This window comes from Ambystoma mexicanum, chromosome 8 (assembly GCF_040938575.1).
Source record: "Ambystoma mexicanum isolate Mex_15411 chromosome 8, UKY_AmexF1_1, whole genome shotgun sequence".
In the NCBI taxonomy this organism is placed as follows: domain Eukaryota; kingdom Metazoa; phylum Chordata; class Amphibia; order Caudata; family Ambystomatidae; genus Ambystoma; species Ambystoma mexicanum.
The window spans coordinates 1,657,325,486-1,657,345,860 of NC_090929.1; the positions used below are offsets into that span (position 1 = coordinate 1,657,325,486).

A 20,375-nucleotide genomic window follows, 5' to 3' on the forward strand; every position below is an offset into this window, starting at 1 on the left:
AAGAGGGAGGACGTCGGGCGACTCCTACACTGCACAAAGCTGGCACTTGGCAAATTTAATTCCAGTAGCTGTAGACAGGCACACAAACTGGTGTCCCTCTCTCTCTGGTTATTCGGTTTCCTGCAGCACTCTGAGGAAAATACAACCAGCTCTGAGAATGGTATCCAGGTGGCTTACGAGTTGATTGCTCCCACCAACTGAAAGGGAGAAATCGTCCTTGCAGGGCTTCTCTGTCGAGGTGAACTTGGCGATTTGGACCTGCAACAGGGCTTCACCGGGCAAACCAATGGTCCAGGAGTTGCAGAAGCCGTCCTCTTCAAGCTCATCTTCGGTTCTTTCATTCCAGTGGTCGACTCTGCCTTCCAAGCCAAGAGACTTGCCTTTTATCCAGTTTCCTCCCATTCATTCCAGCCTAGATGCCACTCACACAGCAAGGTGGCTGTCCTTGCCGGACAGTCAGCCAGCCAATCACGCCAGAGTGCATTTGCGTCTAAGAGACTAAGCACAGGGAGTTTCAGGCACCTCCCTTACTTCCTGCCCACCCCAGACACTCGGACGCCAGAGGCGGTCTTCAGACCTGAAGCCTGCCGAAGGCGATGAAACAAAGGGACCTAACCTGGTTTGGCACGCAGAGAAAACTCTAGAGGGGCCTTTCCACAAAGAAATGGCAAAAAAAGAAGACCGGGACCTGTTTAAACAAAAGGGGGCTCAGACGGCATCTTGAAAAACATGGCTCCCGTGATTTATCGCTACCGGTGTTCGTGGTCGAGAAAAACATGGTAGTTCGTTGTAAAACCACTGCCACCAGCCATTTCGAAAGGAAAGGGTTGCATTTGACTGCTACATGAGTTTCTAGACACAGGGGATACTAGGTAACCCATCCAGCACTCTATTGCAAGAAAGGGTGTGCTGGGTCTAGGAATTTGAAGACTAGTAAAGTCAATTTCACTTTACTTTCTCTGGGAAACAGTTTATCCCAGAGAAGGTATTTAAACCTTGGGAAAGCCCGAAAGGCTCCCCTGTGTCACTGCACTGAAGGTGCTGTGTGACCCACATGAAAAGATGATGCCTATAGAGTTGTCTAAAACTCCATAAAGAACACAAGAGTAAAACACGCATCAAAATACATGTCAGTGAGAAGAAAAAAGGTCAAGGTAAAAAAAATCAAGTCCTCAAAATCCAGTAATGTTGCTGGGGGTCTCTAAGGTGAAGGGAATTAGCAAATGTTTGAGAATTCTCCGTAAAACCCACAGTGGGCACCTGAAGCAGGAGGGTGGTCTCAAGACAGACCTTGTGAAGCAGTCTATGCCAGAACCCTTTTTGGAGCAGGACCCCTTAGTCATCCCGGCCACTGAATATCACCGGAAAAACCAAATACAAGTCGTATAGGGGGCTCTTAGGGGCACCACGCAGATCCAAATAACCCTTGCTCCTCTGACTGAGCCCCTGGGGCAGAGACAGCGGCCCAAGCAGTGGCAGCACAGGGTGGGACCTGGGCAACACCAACTTCAGTTACCAGCCCCCTTCAGCTTCCACTATTTCTATTGATCCACAGTGACCTGGCCAAGGCCACTTAATTATAACAAGTAACTCCTAGATAGAGGTCCAATCCCAAATATCCCACACTTTCAGCAGTCTGCTCCGGGCCACCCCCAAACCCCCCTGCGCTCACCATGCCCCCAGGAGCGATTTTCTCTGACCAAACCAGGAAAAAACTAGGATGCACCTTGCTCCCCAACCGGCAAGAGGCTTTAAGCCAGCAGGAGTCTCTGGGGCTTAGCAGCTGGGCGGGAAGGGGCACGCCATGTTCCACTCCAGCCCTGCTGTGGCCGCCTCTCTGCTTCTGCACTGCAGCCTGGACACTCACCAGCGCAGCCGGTGACGCAAGCTGCTCACCAGGTGCTCTAGCATCAGGAGCTTCTCTTCCGAGCCCAGGACAGCATGCCCCCAGGCGACTCCCAGTCCGTGCTCCACCAAGCCATTGGCAGGGCCCAGACGGATGAGACCCTCTTATCCTGGGGTCACAGACTCGTTGGGAGTCCGGCACTGGAACAAGCTATGCCGGCACCTTCCAATGCCCATTTATTGCGAAGCTGTGCAGCGTACCATCAGCAGGTCTGAGTGACAAATTAAAATGCCCAAAACGCACAGAGTTTACGAGTGGCACACCATCTTGGCTCGCCGCTCTACAGCACCTCCCGCCATGGCCACATGTTTACAATGCAACATCGTTCCACCAAGATGCAACTCAAAAAATTACATTTCCCATTACTTTTTCGTGCAAATAATATCTGCCTATGTACAGAGTCCATCATAAGTACTTGACTCGTAACAAAGTGCTTGCAAGTATGCCCCAAGATAACCAGAAAAGATGCCAGTGACTAGTGCCATTTCGGCGCCTAATCTAGGAGCCAACCACTTTTGCACCATTAGCTAATCTCGATTGAGTGCAAACTTGAACCAGAACAGCCGAGGAACAACAGTTTTACTTGTTGAAGAAGGAGATGGAGATTGAAATTCGTGTCACCAGACACATTTTTCAAGTAGTGACACTGGGTCATCCTGTCGCACCTTTTGCACTTGCCGAGGGACCAGTATTACCACTGAGAATGGGACGGAGCATTTCAAAACAATTCACACCCAGGAAACGGTTATTGGGCAATCAGGTGGCTGGAACAACAGGCGAGAATAACCCTTCCCCGGGTAGCGCCATTTTTTTTTTTTAATGTGCTCCCTGTTGCCTCCCCAACCCACCCACTCCCAAACCAAACAAACCTCTCCCCCACACCAATCCCTCCACACTTAGCAGAAGGACAGGAGATTTGAGCTCCAGTCCGCAGCACCTCCAGCTCCCGCCGCCACTACAGAAATGGAAATGGGACTTTGTCTCTTTTCCCCATGGCAGTGGCCATCTTTTTTTTCCCATTTTGATTTTTCCCACCTCAGGAGATTGGCTACGCAAGCAGCACGAATCTCCTGGGCAGAAAAAAGGAAAGCATTTGCACCCCGGTGCAAATGACTCATGCCCCGGTTTGGGGGTCAGGGGCATGGCCGATAAGAGCCTGGAGCCCTTGCACGGGCAGGCCGTTACCGCCCATGGCCGCCCCCCCCTCCTGAGGAGTGGGAGCCATAATCAATATAGGATCAGAAGCATTTATTAAGCATAATAGAACAAGTTAATCCCCATAGTTACAACTGTACTACTAGAACATAGTTAACTTTCCTCCAGAGTCATGGGATAGACTCCCCTAGGCAAGGGTTTAGAACATCTTGTAGTACACCACACTAGTCAAAAGAAACAAAAGAGGGTCCTGGTGAATACAACCACACCTAGCAGAGATCCATGCTCACTCATCCTCTCGGCACTGCCCACGTCTTTTTATCATAACGTGTACCAAAGTAACTTTTTAAAAGAGGATGGAGGGAGGGCCATATGGAGGAATGGGGACTACACTCGGAGAACAGTGAGTAAAATGAGCAACTTGTCATTACTGGTACTTGTTCCCTTTCCTCCATACTCATGGGAGATTTCCAAGCACCCAAGTAGAGGAAAAGAAAATTGAACGTTAAAACATCCAGGGATTCATCTGATTGTGTCACATAGCATTGCTTTCCAGAACTGGGCATCTGACCCAAGGCATGAAAAGGCATCTCCAGAACATATGAGGTCGCCCACACATCAATCCTACTAAGGTCCTCCAGGGGAAGCAATCTCTGGAAAAACACAGAGGCTGATTTTGCACCTTCCTGCAACAGTGGCAGTGCAGAATGCAATTGACTATACACCGAGTGATGGTGCTTTTAGCCGCTTTGAGCCAAGGGAGGAACCCCATAAGTTAAGAAGATATGGGAAGAACACCGATTGTCCTTGATCCTCTGCGGGTAAAACTTCAAGGTTGTGCCGACATCAACAAAATGTAAAATCCTATCAGTCTTAGAATTCTGGTCCAGGAAAGTTAACTTTGTTATTTGAATTAAAGTCCGACTGCCTGCTAAAAAAATAAAATCCTAACAATACACTTTCTCTTTATGGAACCCCTAAAATGGTAGTCCAGCACAGTTTGTGGAGCCACATACCCTGTAGAAGGAAGTGACAGCTGTGACCAGGCCACATACTTGGATTCGGAGGTGCATATTGTGGTGATCCTCCTCATGCAGGGAGGGGGGGGCGGACATCACAGGTCTCACATCGTAGCAACCGTTAGACGAGAGAAAGAACCCCCTTGCCAATTTCGCAGGTCAGTAGGGGAAAAAGATAAGGCAACGAGGGATACATGAAAGACCACTGGAGGGAGTGCCCAGCCAAGGCACATAAGGCTAGAAGAGCACCAGGGAATACCTTTCCAACCCAGGTCACCCATGGTTTTCCCAGAATGGGAGGACTACATTGCCCATAATGCCCCCGTTTTCCTTGAACAAACCCTTGACTGGACCAGAAGACAACACATATTACAGGGAAACTTCAGGGGGAGGGATTAAGGGAGGGCAGGACTGTGTGGTTGCAGATACAGTATTTAAGTGGTTCGGGGGCCCGGAGGCAGTTCAAGGGCAACTGGTCATGCAGGAGCCTGGTCCCGTAAGTTCAGTGGGTGGCCAGGTAACCAGTTAGCGCAGCAGACAGGAGCATCAGCAAGGGAGAGAGAAAGCGGAAGCGAAAAGGAGGATCTTGAGTTACTTCCGGAACCTAAGTTGGTCCTGCTCAGTTTACGAGAGGCAGGGAGAGTGTTCCAGAGGGAGGACCCAGATAAGGACAGAGATCTACCCCCCCACTCTCTGCCTGGAGAAGCATCCGACCCTCAGAGTTGGTGATGGATGAGCAGAGGGCTCGAGAAGGAAGATGCGTAGGAAGAGAAAGTTGAATGTAGTGTGGTCCCAGGCCCCAGAAAGAATTGTGGACGATGCAGAGGGTCTAGGGGAGAGCTGGCCAACTGACAGAAGGGCATTTAAAACCATGGGGAAAATAGCCCATTGGCTCCCACAGTTTTACCCCTAAAAGAGGAGAAAGTCAACTTCCCTCTGAGGAAAACAGGAAAAAAACAAAAGCTGCTCCAGGGGAATGAGAACTTCCAAAAGCAGACAGACAGGGAGAGCTGGAGGAAGACTGAAAGAGACAGGGCAGAGAAGTGGAAACTGAGATGGTTGTCCTCTCTAGCTCAATCACAAGCCTGCCCCAAGAGACCTGCAGAAAGTAAGGTGTTGCAGCAAATCACAGACTTCCCTACAATCACACCTGAAAAATGTTGCTTTGAAGACCAGCCCAGGTGATGACCAGGCCTCCATAAAAGCAGCTGCAAATTCAGTCAGTTTGAGGGTTGCTGGAGTGGGGTGCAACCAGCTTTTGAGGATAATTATAGAAGGAGCAGTGTGGGGGCTGCTGGAGGAGCAGAGTGCAGCAGAGAACTGTTAAAATTTTAGAGGAGGCAGAAAGAGCTGGTGTACAGTAGCAGGAAGAGGATTAGGCAGAGCGCATTGGAAGGGGAAGGATTAACACCAAGCAGGTTATTGAGTAGAGTAAGGCTTAACATCAAGAGATTGGTTGAGGTGGGCTGAAAAGGAGGATTGTAGGAGGGATTGCCAACTGGAGACAAGAAGGGCAAAAGAGAATTGACGGGCAGGTTGGAAAAGTTGAGTTGGGAAAGTTATTGGAAGTATTGGAAGAGGTTGGAGGATTTAAGAAATCAGTGTTCGTATTGTCGCAGGTAGTTGGCAAAGTCAAAGAGGGTCAGCAGGTGGGAAGATTGACATAGGAGGCTAGAGAACAGTAGAAAGAAGGTGCGTGACATGGAGGTGGAAGGAGTTGGAGGTTGGAGGGGGATGTTTTGTGAAGGAATCACTGGAGGAGGCAGAGCGCATCAGCGGGTGAAAACCCAGGAGAGGGACTTATTAGGGATGAGTTCCCATATCTGATGAGGAGGAGCCAAAGTGGGAGGAGGAGGAAGTAGCTTGTGGTGTGCCAGCGAGAAGCGCAGGGCCAGCTGAAGCTCAAGGGCACTCGGAAGGTTTGGGCCAGCACCCACAATCCGCTACCCCATGGACCTCACTCCATTCAGATAAGGTGTACTGACACCAAGACTCAGACAGTCACCACCCTGATGCATAGAAACTAATCCAGAATCAGGTGACACCCCACTATTTGTGTACACTTTAGGGAAGGATTTTATAAGGTATGTGGAACCACCCCAAGCAAATCCTCAATGAAAACTTACTAGTGTGGACAGTGACTGCAGGAAGGGGTCTGACAAAATGTATCTGCCCCATTTTTTATTTTGGTTCCAACTTCTATACAATCCCCAATAAATCCTTTGCACACTTTATATACGAGTCAGTCTTGTCTGTTGGTCCATGTAGCTGTCCTACAGGGCCAACAGGAAAGCAGTCTTTGCACACTTCATGTCACTGGAAGAGATGGGCTCAAACTGTATGCATTAAGGTAGAGAGAACAAGATTCAGGTCCCAAAAAGGGTGAAGTTACCTAACCTGATGAAAGACTCGCCTGAGACCATTGAAGTGTTTTTATGATGGAGTTGATGGAGAGAAGGAAGTCAACTCTGTAGAATCACAAGCACTAAATGCGAAAAAGTACTGAAGGAGTCCAGTTTGATATCCGATCTTCCTCGGCACGAGATGAACAAGAGTTACTGGTCTAGGGTCACTGTAGGAGATTAATCTTGCTGGCCAAACACCCTTGACAAAACCTAGCCCATTTGTTTTAGTACATAGCCCTGATGGTGATGTGCCCGGTAGCCTTAATTATATCCAGATTCTCATGATAGAGGCAAAGATTAACAATAATCACGCCTATTCAGAGAATGGCTCCATGTCAGTCGATGTTTGGAGAAATGGTGCCTGCCCAGCCCCCTTCTATTAAGACTAGTTGCCTATGCGGTGGGTGCAACCAGTGTGTGACCAAAGACTATTCCAGAAGGTCTGTGAGCCGGTGGTTGGTCAAAATCTCGAAAACAAAATCTCGGCTAACAATAAGGTCGAAAAAAAAAGACCGAAAAAAAAGTTGAATTTCTCTTTTTTTAATTATATATTTGTTTTGGGGTCCGGGATTAAAAAAAAAATGGTAAAAAAAAACAAATTAAAGAAGGGGGTGAGGGGAACCCCCCCCATTTCGAATAAAAAACGTCATAAAAAAAATTCGACTTTTTTTTCGAGATTTCTTTTTTCGAGATTTCTTTTTTCGGTCTTATGACCATAAACCCTGCGAGCCAGTACCTGGCCAGTATGGTGCTAGCAAAAATCTGCCTCATCTGTGGATCAATTGCAGAAATCATGGATGGTAAGGAAACAAATGGTCGGCCAGTCTCCCTCTTCCAGGATGCATAGTGTGTGCTATTTTTTTCTTGTGTGCGGAAAAAAGTCCAGAAGAGGGACACCTCTGGGAGACGGTCTTCAGTCTGTCCAAAACAAAGCAGTCACTTGAGGAGTGCCTCAGAAAATCTGGTTGAGAGTCCCCACTAAATGGGTTGCTATTGAGTTAAGTACCATTCGGAAATAACAAGTGCCAGCTCTGGAGAGCCATGTAGCAAAGCTCTGAGTCCCTGGTGCCCAGTATTTTTTATGTAAAACAAAGCAGTAGTGTGGCCGGAGTAGAACAAGCTTCCCCCCCCCCCCCCCCCCCGAGTGGATGGAAAGAAGGATTTCAATACCAAGATTATGGTTTTCCGCTTTATGAAATTGATGCAACGGTCCGCTTATGTGCAGTCCACAAATCGTGGATGTCACTCCCCATCTGTTACGGATATCGAGGGGTGTACAATAATAATAATAATTTAGCATTTATATAGCGCTACGAACCCTCGGGTATCTGAGCGCTGCTTATTACCCACGATGTGTGGTGCTCATTTATCGACCTCGGAAGGATGAAAGGCTGAGTTTGGCCCTGCCTGGATTCGAACCTGCGTCAGCAGGCTCTGCACAGATGTCAAAGCGAGCGCTCTACTCTCACTGCTATCGGACAGATCGTGAAAGACCATAACCTCCTGAAGATGGTCACTGTAGACCCATCAGTGCATGTCTATCTTGTGGAGGAGTTAAGCTCAAGGTCAATTGGGGTTGGGACTCTTGATCCCAGTTGTACAGATGAAGCTGTGTAGGCCCAAGATGTGACCTTGCATGTCTGCAAGAAGGATGTAAGAAACCATAAGGCCCAGCACCCTCCGTTAGTAATGCAGAAACCACGGAGGCCCGAAACACCCAAAGACCTTCCATAGTGTGAAAAACATACACTGGGGAAAAGCTTACACCTACAGTGTGTCCCAAAGGGCACCAATTTAGTTAACAGCGGGAGCGATGCCAGAGTTTACTTTGATGAATAGGCCAAGGAGTACTCAAAATCTTAAATCTGAAAGTGTGAGGGTACACAGGTTGGGGGGCAGAAGGAGGGGAGGTTGGGGGAGGAGGGGAAGTGGCGTTTGAACCAGCCTCCTAGAGAAGAGTAAATAACAAATTGCTTTGCTCATTTTCATTAGTAGTTCTGACCATAGATTCACAATCTACGAATATTCTGTAGGTGCACTTCTGGCTTTGGAAATATTTTTCAATCATCAGGTGGCTGTAAAGTAGCTCCGCTCAGTCTTGGAACACAGGATTCCAGATGTGACATGTGTGGCATACATGACGCCGGCAGCACCCCATTGCCTCAGTTCTGCTCATTTATCCCCATATTCAGATGCTGAGAAACTGAAGAACTGCTTTCGGGAGGGTTAGTCTGGGTAACAATTGAGTAAAGATAGGCAGTAGTCCTAAGAAACTTAATTGTATGGCCCGGATATTCAGCAGTGCTCTTCCTCCACTCTCAGCGTAACAGGGACAGTTCCCTGCATGGAAATCATGGAGTCGAACTTAAAAGGGTTTCATACCAAGAGGCTCTGGGGGCAGAAGCGGTGTCCCTGGAAGCACCTCCGCCTTTATCTTGATGGGGCTGAAGACTTGCCGTTTGCTTGAAAGCATCTGGCCGCTATAACTGTGGCAAAGGAAATGCAGGAAGGAAAAAGATGAGGGACGAACCCTGCCAACGGATATGAATGGCTGCTGGAATGGCAGCCCAAGGGACTCTGCAGTAGATTTGAATGCCTTCAATTTCTCAAGTGACATTTGCTTTCAAGCGAATAGGTTTGCCTCATTGAAGGTCATGCCCAGAGTGCATTGCAAGTACAGCTGCTGAGCCCATTGTGCAAGCCACACAAGCAGCAGTGTCCAAACCTGCCTGTAGGTTCTGCTTGGCGGAATGACGCTCACCAGTACTGTCAATCAGCCCCTCATTTCAGCAGGATGATCGCTACAGGGTCCTTTGTTCCATTTCCCAGCGTGTAGGAATACCTTGCAAGGGTGCAAGAGGCCATATCTATCTGCAATATAAGGATGCGCAAGGCACACATTTTTCTACACTCCATGTCTGAGGGAAAAGAGAAATGTTGCAGCCTTTGTTCCCACAGATGGGAAGTTAAATAATATTGAAAAAACAAAGGGGGAGCAAGCAGAAAGCTAAAAAAGGGTCTGCGCTGGCTGCGAGGTCAGAAACCGGGTGTGCAGAAAAAGGGGCTGGGGTGAGGCGCCAGAGGGCAGGGCCCCGGGGGAGAGTGGGGCATTCCCACGTCCGAGGCCGCACCACCGCACGCTCTACTAAATATAAAGGGGAAGCTGAAATGTTTTGCTGCCAAAGGTTCCGGTACGGTCCCCATGTTGGGGCCCAGGGGGATGCCCACAAGGATGGAGAAATGGGGGACGGTACTTACAAGTACAACCAGAGTAGCACCTCAACTCATGCAAGTGACATCAATAAAAGTTACCCTCAATATTCCCCCAACCATGCCTCAGATATCCAGTCCTCTGCCTGGAACCCACAGTCGGTACTTACGCATAAGGCTGTAAATGTGCTTCTCTGCCACCTGCTCCGTGAACAGCCGTATGAGGTCATCTTTCAAGTCTCTGTTTAGCTTCGTTTCTATGTAAAATTTATTCTGTAAGATGACATCAAATTCAACGGTTAGTCATTCTAGCAGGCAGACGGACCTTGCATTTCACCAAAACTCATTAACTAGAATCTTTAACACATATCAAGCCAAGACTCGACAACATTCTGCTGGACCGCCATAAGTACACTCCTGACTATGTTTTTTTAATATGATTGCGTTTTTTTATTTGTTCTGATTCTTCATACTTGTGTATTTGTAAAGGTTTAATTAAACCAATTGCAATAAAAAATAGGTACACTCAGTACATTTAAATTGCATAATGCAAAAAGGTTTATTTTGGAAAATGACAATAAATAATATACAAATGTTACTCGGCACTCCTTTACACATGAAGGACATGGTAAACCAAGTGTATACCCCTAGATCTATCTGAGTTCCATCAGCTACCTGATCACCTCCCACCCTGGCCAAAAAAGTGAACAATCTAATCCACGTCCAAGGCACAGACCAAACAGATACTGGAAGTCGTGGAGGGCTGGGTTGGGGTGGTGGGGGAGGCGTTGGGGGCTTAGGGGGTTTTGGGTTTAAGGGAGAGCCAACAAGTCCAAGCAGCCGATAGGTCTCCAGTGCAGGAGTCTAGAACCGCACTTCAGGAGACTGCACTCATCACAACTGCAGGGGAGCAATTGACTTATAAAAGGTATGGAAGGTAATTAGAGGTTTTCCACCCCTCAAGCAGGGCAACCTAAATGGAGGCTGTCCAACTGAGTACGTATGGCTTGTACTTTGTAAACACTGTACAGTACCAGTGAGTCGTGTGGCAAATTTAATGAGTACCAAAACCAGTGCGCATTATGTGCTCAGGAGGTTTAACAATGTAATCACCATCAGACATTTCTCAAATATACAAATCTGTGGTAATTCTCAGGTTCCCAAAATGCTCTGATTTTATGCAAAGCAGGCAGGACTCCCTTTGTTGCAATTTGCCCCTTCTCTTTCTCATATTTATTTACACAATGAGGACGATTTACTCACTGATCAATTTGCTTGATATTCTCAACAATTTAAGGATCTGATTGACTGGACCATACCGTATTTAAAAACGGCTCTGAATTCTGTATACAATCTTTCCTGCGCATGCTCCTACAACCTAATTAAAAGAAAATTCCCTAGAAGTTTTGGCTGAAATACTGATTGACGAAAACTGCATATCGCCAGTAGAAATCAGGTCATCCTTTCTGAAAAATTGAGCTGATCAAAGCAGTACACAAAGAGGTGGTACTCATGTACAAGAGCTGTGCACATATTTTATTTTGAACGAAGGGACTAGAACACTGGGTTCACCCTGCAGAGGTCTGTGGGAATTGAGTTGAGCCAGTGGCTTTCCCTGTATACTGGGCACAATGCAGCACTCATCTCACAGGCCAGGAATTGCATAGCTGACCCAACATTCTGGACTAAAAGTCAGCAATGCACTCTAGTCAGACTGGATGACTTTTAGAACGTGAAATATCAAAACAGTTCTGCCCCTGACAAAAACTCAGTATTCAACACTGTCCAACAAATAGAGACGAAATCAGCTGATGGGCCCAGATACAGGAACTGTATCTTGACTGTCCATACCAGCAAATGTAAATTTCCTATTTTGGACTGTTGACTTTTAGTCCAGAATGTTAGGTCCACCTTCAGGGTGACAGTAATGGTCACTACCCTCCCTACTTACCACCTCTAAGCCTATGATTCTCCAGCCAAGCCATGCTTGAATACGAAATTCATCTGTGAACACCTTGGAACCTTAATAAATTAGGTGACTGGTTGTACGAGAGTGGGTCATGTCATTTATCATGCTAAACCCATGGGTGAACTATTTCCTTAGATCTTCCACTACCACTGCTTTAGCCCTACAACCCATTTGGGACCAATGGGATTAAGGGGCTACCCAATGTCCCAGCATCCTCATTGCCCTCTTCATTGCAAGGCAACTCGACCTCAAGAGCAACATGAAAAGGAGATATACCAGAATCTCATGACAAATGGAAATCTCTGCCTCTTTCAATTGGACACATTTCCTCCAACTGTCTATACACTAATGGCCACACCTTAACAATAATATTAACCAGTGTCGGCGTTCCCCCAGTTGGGCAGCCCATTGTTCCCTTCCTAGACAGGCTCTCAACAGCAATAAAACCCTTAACTGCAGTGGGGCACGTCGCCCACGTTTCCTGGAGTGGACATGCATCAAATTTAGAAACACTCAACCAAGTCACCATCATGCAACTCGGATCCAAATCCTGCCATAGTTCATGCTCAACAGGATCAATCATTTATAACCCTTGGTGTCTATGTCTGCATACTAGGCGAGTTGAGGATTTCATTGCCAGAGATGAGAAGATCCTGACATTAGGAGACTGAGTCAGCCAATTTAAGCCAATGGGCTATCAGAAAAGGCAGGAGACCGCAAAAGATAAGACGGACAACACAGATGTCCAAATATACAAACATAAATGCATAAAAGTGAGCCCAGGGATTCCCATGTAGTGAATGGTGATTTGATCAAACAAAATCGTTGATCAAGAGAAGGGGGTGGGGTGGTGGAGGACACTGCCATGAAGGCAAGCCAACTTTCAAGAAAGCATTTCCTAATACAATGCAGGAGTGGTCCTAGCTTCAATCGGATTATGGGTGCACAATGGCCTTGAAATGTGCTCAAGAGTTATATAATATAGAAGAGTGTAGGCCACCAGATGCCCATTATGTTTTCCCTCTTGATGAAGCACAGTAGGGGATCTGGCAGAGCCAATCCAATTCATAGAGGGTTTAGTGCCAAGAGTTGGCAATGTACAAGTTGTAGAAAAGCTGTCTTCTTGACACTCTGCTTAAGTTGTTCAAGTAAGATTTATTCAGTTTATTACAAGATGGTATAGAGCGAACTACTGGGTCCCATCACCCAACTGACTAGTCCTGTAACCTTCACATGAACACCCAAACATTCCACAGAGCACAGCAACATTCTCTCAGCTCATCATACACATGCATACATTGAAAGCACTTCACAACACATCTCCCTCACTACACACAAAACCACAAAAGGATACACATGGGCAACACACTAATGCAGCATCTTTTTAAGGAGAGGTGCAACTCGTAGAAGTCTGGAGAGCGCTCTCCCCCCTCCAAGATGCTCCACATCCATACACGGAGGGCGTCCCCCCCGCTACATTTGCTGGCTTCCATGCAGCACTCTTCAAACATCTCGGGATATGCCTACATCCCTAGCTTGGTACAGACTACCTTCTGCTTACTCTCACTTCTCTGGTGGAAGGCACGACCCTCCAATCCCTGTGGGACAACACACCCACATACACTGTGAAGACGCAACCCCTGCCCGTACCTTGTAGACCATCACACCCACATTCACACCATGGGAAGGCGCTACCCTCCATCCTTGTGGGGCACCACACCTACTCGTACACTGGGAAGGCGCTACCCTCCAATCCTAGTGAGGCACCTCACCTGCTCATACACTAGGAAGGCGCAACCCCCCCCCAATCCTTGAGTAACATCATAATCACACTCACACAAAGGGAAGGCGCTACCATCCACTCTTAGTGGGACACCAGCGCTACCCTCCAACCGTAAGGACATCATATCCGCTTCTCCCTCACTTACACCATGTATCCATCCACTTCACTGCACTTCCCTTGCTCTATACAATAAGGATACTAACCAATTTAAAGTCCATAAAGGCACAGTCCAGACATGCATTTTATCACAAACCTACAAATCCTCAAAAGGTTAGATTTTAGCCAATTTACTTTGGAACACCACTCATCTCTTGTCATATTTCTACAATAATTCACATCACAAAACAACTTAACTTCAAGTCACTCTCTCATAGCACCCGTTGTGGTGCCCATCAATTTTACACAAAGGATTCTCGTCCTGTGTCCGTAAGTCAGTAACAGAATCTCCCATCCTCACGTTTCTTCAGCTTCCTCTGCACTTCGCCTTATCAGACTCCACAGCAATTCCCTGCTCTCAGCGCATCCCTTTCACCTTATGATGAAGTCGCTGAGGCAGAACAACGGTACCTCAGAGTGTCAGGGGCACACAGCTTCTCGGACACTGCACTACTGCCAGTCCACAAACGACAGCCTCCGTAGACATGTGTAGTCTGCTTCCGCTAAACCAAGCGCACATCACCTAAAATGTCTTATGTCCCATAGGACTCATCTTCCGATGCGTCTTTCCACTCGACAGCAAGTGGACCGCTTTGTTTCTTTGGCATCAGATGGGCGTGTCCCAGCCTTCCTCTCTGGAACCTGGAAGCGTATAGCACGACGCATCCCATGCTGCAGGGTCCCATCCTCGTTGCCAATGTAGAAAAGCTATCTTTTTGACACTCTGCTTAGGTTCTTCAAGTAAGCTTTATTTTTTTATTTACATGTTTTAGTTTATATAAACTTTTATATTCCAAAATAGCATACTTGTTTAAAAAAACAAACGTAAAACAAAATAAACCAAAATTCTGTCTGTTCTTCAATTTTTACAGCAAGTTATTGGTGAGTTAAACTGACATTAAATCAGGCTAATTAATTTCTCATCTATTATTCGGATGGGTCACAGTCTTGTTTTTTTCAATATTGCTATCCAATATTGGACTGCTCTGAATGTGAATCTTTTATGAGACCCCACGAGCAGAGTTGCCCATTTTTGTTCTCGGTTTTGTACGTTCTCTTCCATGGGGAGCATGGCTGCAAATTTTCTTCTTTCATTGTCTAGTGCCATGCATTCCATAAAGATATGGTATATTGTTTCAACTAGATTTTCGCCTCTACAGGACAGACAGAATTTCAGATCTGCGATTTGTCGCCGTTTTGATAACACTTCATGCGTAGGTTGTATATTGATTTTGCGTTTTTTGGCAAGGGAAGAGTCAGACATTCCAGGATTTGGTTCACAGTTCATTACAAGATGTGATAGAGCAAACCACTGGTTCCCATCACCCAGGCTAGCTTCTCCCAACTGACTAGTCCTAGAACCTTTACATAACATTGACACCCAAACATTCCACAGAGTACAGCAACATTCTCTCAGCTGATCATACACATGCATACATGGCAAGCACTTCACAACAACAAGTTGAATGCTGGAAGCACATAATAGGAAGAGAAAAGAGGAAAGGAGAAACCAAACCAACTTGGCCATTAAGACAGAGGAGAGGGAATCCAGCCTTCTCGTAGAGTAGATGAGATATTAAACTATGTGGTAAGACATGCATTATTCAGCCTAATAGCATTTCTGATGTGTATCCACTTAGATTCACTTGCTTTGCATATTCGAAGATCGAAAGGGCACGTCGACATGGGCATGACTAACACTAGCCCTAAAGTGGCATGTAGTGTACCCAGCATCCCTCATGCATCGAGGTCCCTTAGGTTGTTTTTGCTGCCGTGAGGGAGCCTTATAGTCAGCGTGTGCAAGTGAAGAGGAGAGGTATAAGAGGTCCATGTTCCTTCTAATCCACGAGGGGAGGAAGGGTGGGTACATGTGAATCTAAGCAGATACAATCATCAGAAATGCTATTAAGGTGAGTAATGCATGTCTGATGCTTGTGAATCTGCTTAGAATTACAAGCTGTGCATAGACTAGCAAGCAGTACCCAGAGATTGTGGTGGGATGTGAGAAGGAACAGTAGCAAAGAGATGACTTAGCACCGCTTGTCCCACCTGAGAATCAGACCTAGTGTGTGTATCCAGGCAGTAGTGTTGTGTAAAGGTGTACAGAACTCAAGGTTGCTGCTTTGCAAATGGAATCTAGAGGAACATTTGCAAAGAATGCTATGGTAGCCCCTGTGCCCAGAGTAGTGTGCTCTAGGCATCAAGGGTAGATCGGTCTTGGCATGAGAGAAACACAGTGTGATACAGTTTACAATCCGCTCAAATAGCCGATTTATAGACAGGTTCCCCTTCTCTACCAGCTGCCACTGAGAGGAAGAACTGGCTTGTTTGTCTTAGTGGCTTTGTCTTTTCCAGATAGTAGATAACCGCTCTCCTTACATCCAGTGTGTGGAGGCTTCTTTCCGCAGCGTTAGTGGGGATCTGGAAAAAGGTGGGTAGTTCTATGGACTGGTTTACATGGAACTTTGATATAAATGTGGGCGTAAGCGTGTGTGTGTGTGTGTGTGCATGCAAAACCACCTTGTCTATGTGAATCGTGACTAATGGGTCCTGAACTGAAAGGGCCTGCAGTTCACCAACTCTCCTTATAGAGGTGATAGCCACCAGAAAGGCAGTCTTGTAGGAGAGTGCTTTAAAGCTAGCCTTGTGCATGGGTTCAAAGGGAGGTCCCATTAGTCTGATAAGAACAACAGTCAGGTCCCACTCGGGAGCTGGGTTGGAAATAGGGGGATGCAGTCTTTTTACCCCTTCCATAAAGGCTTTGATTACAGGCATCTTCCACCATGAAACCTTGCTCTGGGACGTGGTGGACGCTGAAAGCATGGCTAATTGGTCTTGAAGAGAATTGAAAACCAGTCCTGAATCTAACAGGTGGGCTAGGTAAAGGACGATATCTTTAGGTGATCATTCAATAGGCTTGATGCCCTTGCCATTACACCGGATGACAAATCTCTTGCAATGCCTGGTGGTAGGTTGCTGCGCCTCAGTATGTCCATGCATCTTTAAGGGAGCTGGAGGTGCCCAAACTCTATGACCTCAGGAGTCAGGCTGCTAAGTTGAGGGCTTGGAATCAGTGGTTCCCCCTGGTCTTGACACAGTATGTTGTACGGGCACGTCAGCTTCCTGGGAGGGGAGACTGACATTGCCATCAGATGTGAGAACCAAGGTTGACGGGCCCACATAGTGTCATGATTCGTGCCCCTCATGTCCCCAGCCCTCCAAGATGTCAGGCTGGAGCCAGGCCACGATCACCTACATGGCCTTCGAGGGCCTCTCCATCCCTCCAAAGACCCACTGGAGTCAGACTTGGCGCTTGTGGCACCAGACTCACTCACTCCCATAGGATAACACTGGGGATTGGACTTGTAATGCAGTGATGCGGACAAGATGGATGCCCCCACATATTTCGGTTCCCAGAACTGCATGTGCAGTCTAGTCTTTTTGGTGTGGTTCAGCCCAGCGACACCTGGGATACCCAGAGACTATTTAAGCCACGCCCAGGCTGAGAAACATGCTTTGTGTTTTCTGCACCTGCCGCGTGTCACTCACCGTCTTTGGATCGGTCTCCAGTAGGCCTTCATCTTTCTTCTGCGCTCAGCTCCTGCAAGAACAAGAACACCGTTAGGAAAAGCCTTACCCTGCGGCGCTTCTGCCCATCATTCATCGCTCATTCTGTTCTGCGGGCATCTTCGGCGGTGTCATTACCATCCCGGCACGCCGCTTCCTAAGGAAAAGGGAAAAGAACAGAAAAAAGGCATTAGTAAGCATTCTGCAAATCTTCGCTCATTTTTAAATACTGTACGAGCTACAAACGCTTACCTGAATCCCAGCCGCTCTGGGGGAACTCTGTCTCCGGAACTTCTCATCCATCTGCAAAAGGTATTAGACACTCCAGGTTAGTGTGGAAACATCTAGAGGCGCCGCATACCGCGCTTACTCACCGCATTTGTTCTTCATAACCGGCATCCACGCTGAAAACGTTGCGGCACCTAAAAGACAGGAAAAGAACTCTGTTCAATACAAATGCATCGCACATCGCCTTATCACTCACCGTCAGCGCTACTCATCTCAGCAGCACGCCGCCATCCCCGGATGCCAGCCATCATTTAAGGAAGGAAAGGAACGAAGTTAGAGAACTGTTCAAAAGACTTATTATACTTACCTGTCGGACTCTTGCCAGTGAAGTAACTAGGCATCAACGAGCCCGCATCAATCAACGTGCCCTTTCGCTGAAAGCAGGACAGAGAGCACACTATCCAAGAAAACAAGGTGAGCTGTGGATCAAAGGGAAGAGTTGGACCCCGGGCAAGAAGGGGTTCAAGCACACAGAGACAATAGGGAGTTAAACTACCAATCCTGTGTTTCAGGCCCAGACTCCAGTCGAATAGCCTCCAGGGTAGGGTTCGAGGTCGTAAGAGGTCAGAACAGGCTGAGTGACGTCCCCGTGGATACCAGGTGAGCGTTACACATAGGGGCCATCAGGATAATTGTGACTGGTTCTTGGTGCATCTTGTGCACTATTCTGTTGAGCAGGGGAATCAGGGATCCGGGGGCGAGGAGCAGAAAAATTTCACGGACCATGTTATCCAAATACCGTTCCCCTTGGAGCTGTTCTAGGGTACCTGGAACGTAATCTAAACATTGGGGGGGGGGGTTCTTCAGAGTGGCAATTAAGTCGATCTCTGGGAAGCCCCATATTGCGAAGACGTGGAGTACAATGTCCTCCTGTAGCCACCACTCGTGCTCTACAGAAGTCTCTGCTAAGCACGTCTGCCAGAAGATTGAGTTCTCCTGGAACATGTTGTGAAAGGAGGAACATGCGTGTTGAGAGCCAACTTCCATATGTTCTGGAAACGTTTGGACAGCCCTAGAGAGTGAGTGCCCCCTTGTTTGTTTAAGTAGTACATGGCCGTAGTGCTGTCTGCGAGGACTAGAACTGTTTTCCCCTGGAGGCATATTTGGAAGGCCTTGAACACTGCTAACAGTTCCAACAGGTTGATGTGATTGGATGCTACTGCTGGAGACCACACACTGTGCGCAGTTTGTTGAAGGAGGCGAGCCCCCCACCCCGTCAGAGATGTCTGTTGTGAGAGTGGCTTCTACTGCGGGGGTGGGGAAGGTTTACCCCTGCAAAAGGTTTTATGATATGATAAATTATATGATATGTTATTTATAACACGCTTAATACCCAGAGGTTTGTAAGCGCTGACCCGGGGATCAAACCTGTATTGCTCCTTGTCTTGCTTCCAAGGCGAGCATGTTGCCCTTCAGCTATCCTCCCAAGGGTTTTTCCCTTGACCACCACTGCAGAGACTGAACGAGGACTGCTGAGACAACTACTAGATCATCCTGCTGGCCTGACACCATTGGCTCGAGAGCCACTCTTGCATGGGGGGCGCATGCGCAGACGAGCGTGAGGAACTAGGTAGACGCTGGAAGCCATCATCCCCAAAAGTCACATGGCTTTGCGTACAGTCACCTAGTGACTGGATACATAGTGAGGGATCTGGAACAGCATGTTTTAAACCCTCTCGTTGGAGGGAAAGACAATGACGTCTTTGGTCCGGATTAAAGCCCCCAGAAACGGTTTGACTTGATTGGGGTCTAGACTGGATTTTTTCTCGTTGATCGAGAATCCTAGGTTGAAGAGGCGATCTACCGTCTTCTGGGTATTTGTCTGGCATGTTCTGTATGAATCCCCTGTTATGAGCCAGTCGTCTAGGATAGACTGGACTGCCTGCGCAGGTCAGCAGCTACTACCGCCAGTACCTTTGTGAATACCCGTGGTGCTGAGGCAATGCCAAAGGGGAGAACCTTAAACTGATCGTTGGTGTCCTCTATCATGAACCTGAGGTACTTTCTGTGGACTGGCAACATTGAAATATGAAAGTATGCATCTTTCATGTCCAATGTGGCCATGTAATCCCCCTGCTGCAGCAGGGGGATTACCTCCTGCACTGTTGCCATCCTGAACTTCTGAAAAATGTGTTTTCCAGGCGCAGGTCTAGAACATGGCGCATGGTGAGATTCTTTTTGGATGCAAGGAAGTACACTGAATAAATACCCTTGTTTACCTGGAGCAGGGGGAAGACTTCTATTGCGCCCTTTTCCAGCAGGACCTGTACTTCTTCCAGCAAGATACACGGGTGTTCTGGCGACAGGCATCTGCTTCTCGGTGGGTGGTACATAGGTGGTCGGAGAAACTTTAGTACCCACTTGTCTGAGGTGATTCCCCCCCCACCCCCCCTGCCATGCGTGGATGAATGACGACAGGCGAGCACCGACTGGGGCAGCATGGGAGGGTACATGAACCGGTGAGTCACTGAGATGGAGGCCGGGGAGTTCCTGCCATGCAAGAGATCTTCCTGGTGTCCCTGTGCAGAGATGGTAGTTTGTGCAATTTGTAAGGAATGGGGCAGGAATCCTCCTCCTTGGGTCGTTTGGGTGTTCTATAACTGTCTGAAAAGTCAATGAACTGGGCCATTTTGTCCATGTATTGCTCACACCTCTCCCTAGTACATAGAGAAGAGGCAGAAGGGTCGGGAGGCGGAAAAGGCTGTCCAGAAGGGGGAGATTTTCCGAATAAGGCCTTAGGGAGGCTGAGGGGCCTCAGAATAATCCTCAAAGGGAGGGGGTGCTCTTGTGCTCTGTGGCTTCAAAATGATAGCCGCAAGGCTTTCACAAATTATCAGTGGTTTTATAGAGGGTCTCGACGCACCTGAAGGCGCAATCAGTGACTCCACCAAGACCTTTTAGGTGCCCTTGGACGGTG

The 20,375-nt window shown here is 47.6% G+C and overlaps 1 protein-coding gene across 3 annotated transcripts in view; it reads right to left on the reverse strand.

Moving 5' to 3' along the window:
- Positions 1 to 20,375, reverse strand: part of CACUL1 (CDK2 associated cullin domain 1) — a 598,839-nt gene that overhangs the window by 127,248 nt on the left and 451,216 nt on the right. For all 3 annotated transcript variants that reach the window (XM_069611925.1, XM_069611923.1, XM_069611924.1), the window contains exon 5: positions 9,866 to 9,968. In XM_069611925.1, the coding sequence (XP_069468026.1) occupies positions 9,866 to 9,968 (103 nt within the window). The remainder of the gene's footprint in view (positions 1 to 9,865; positions 9,969 to 20,375) is intronic.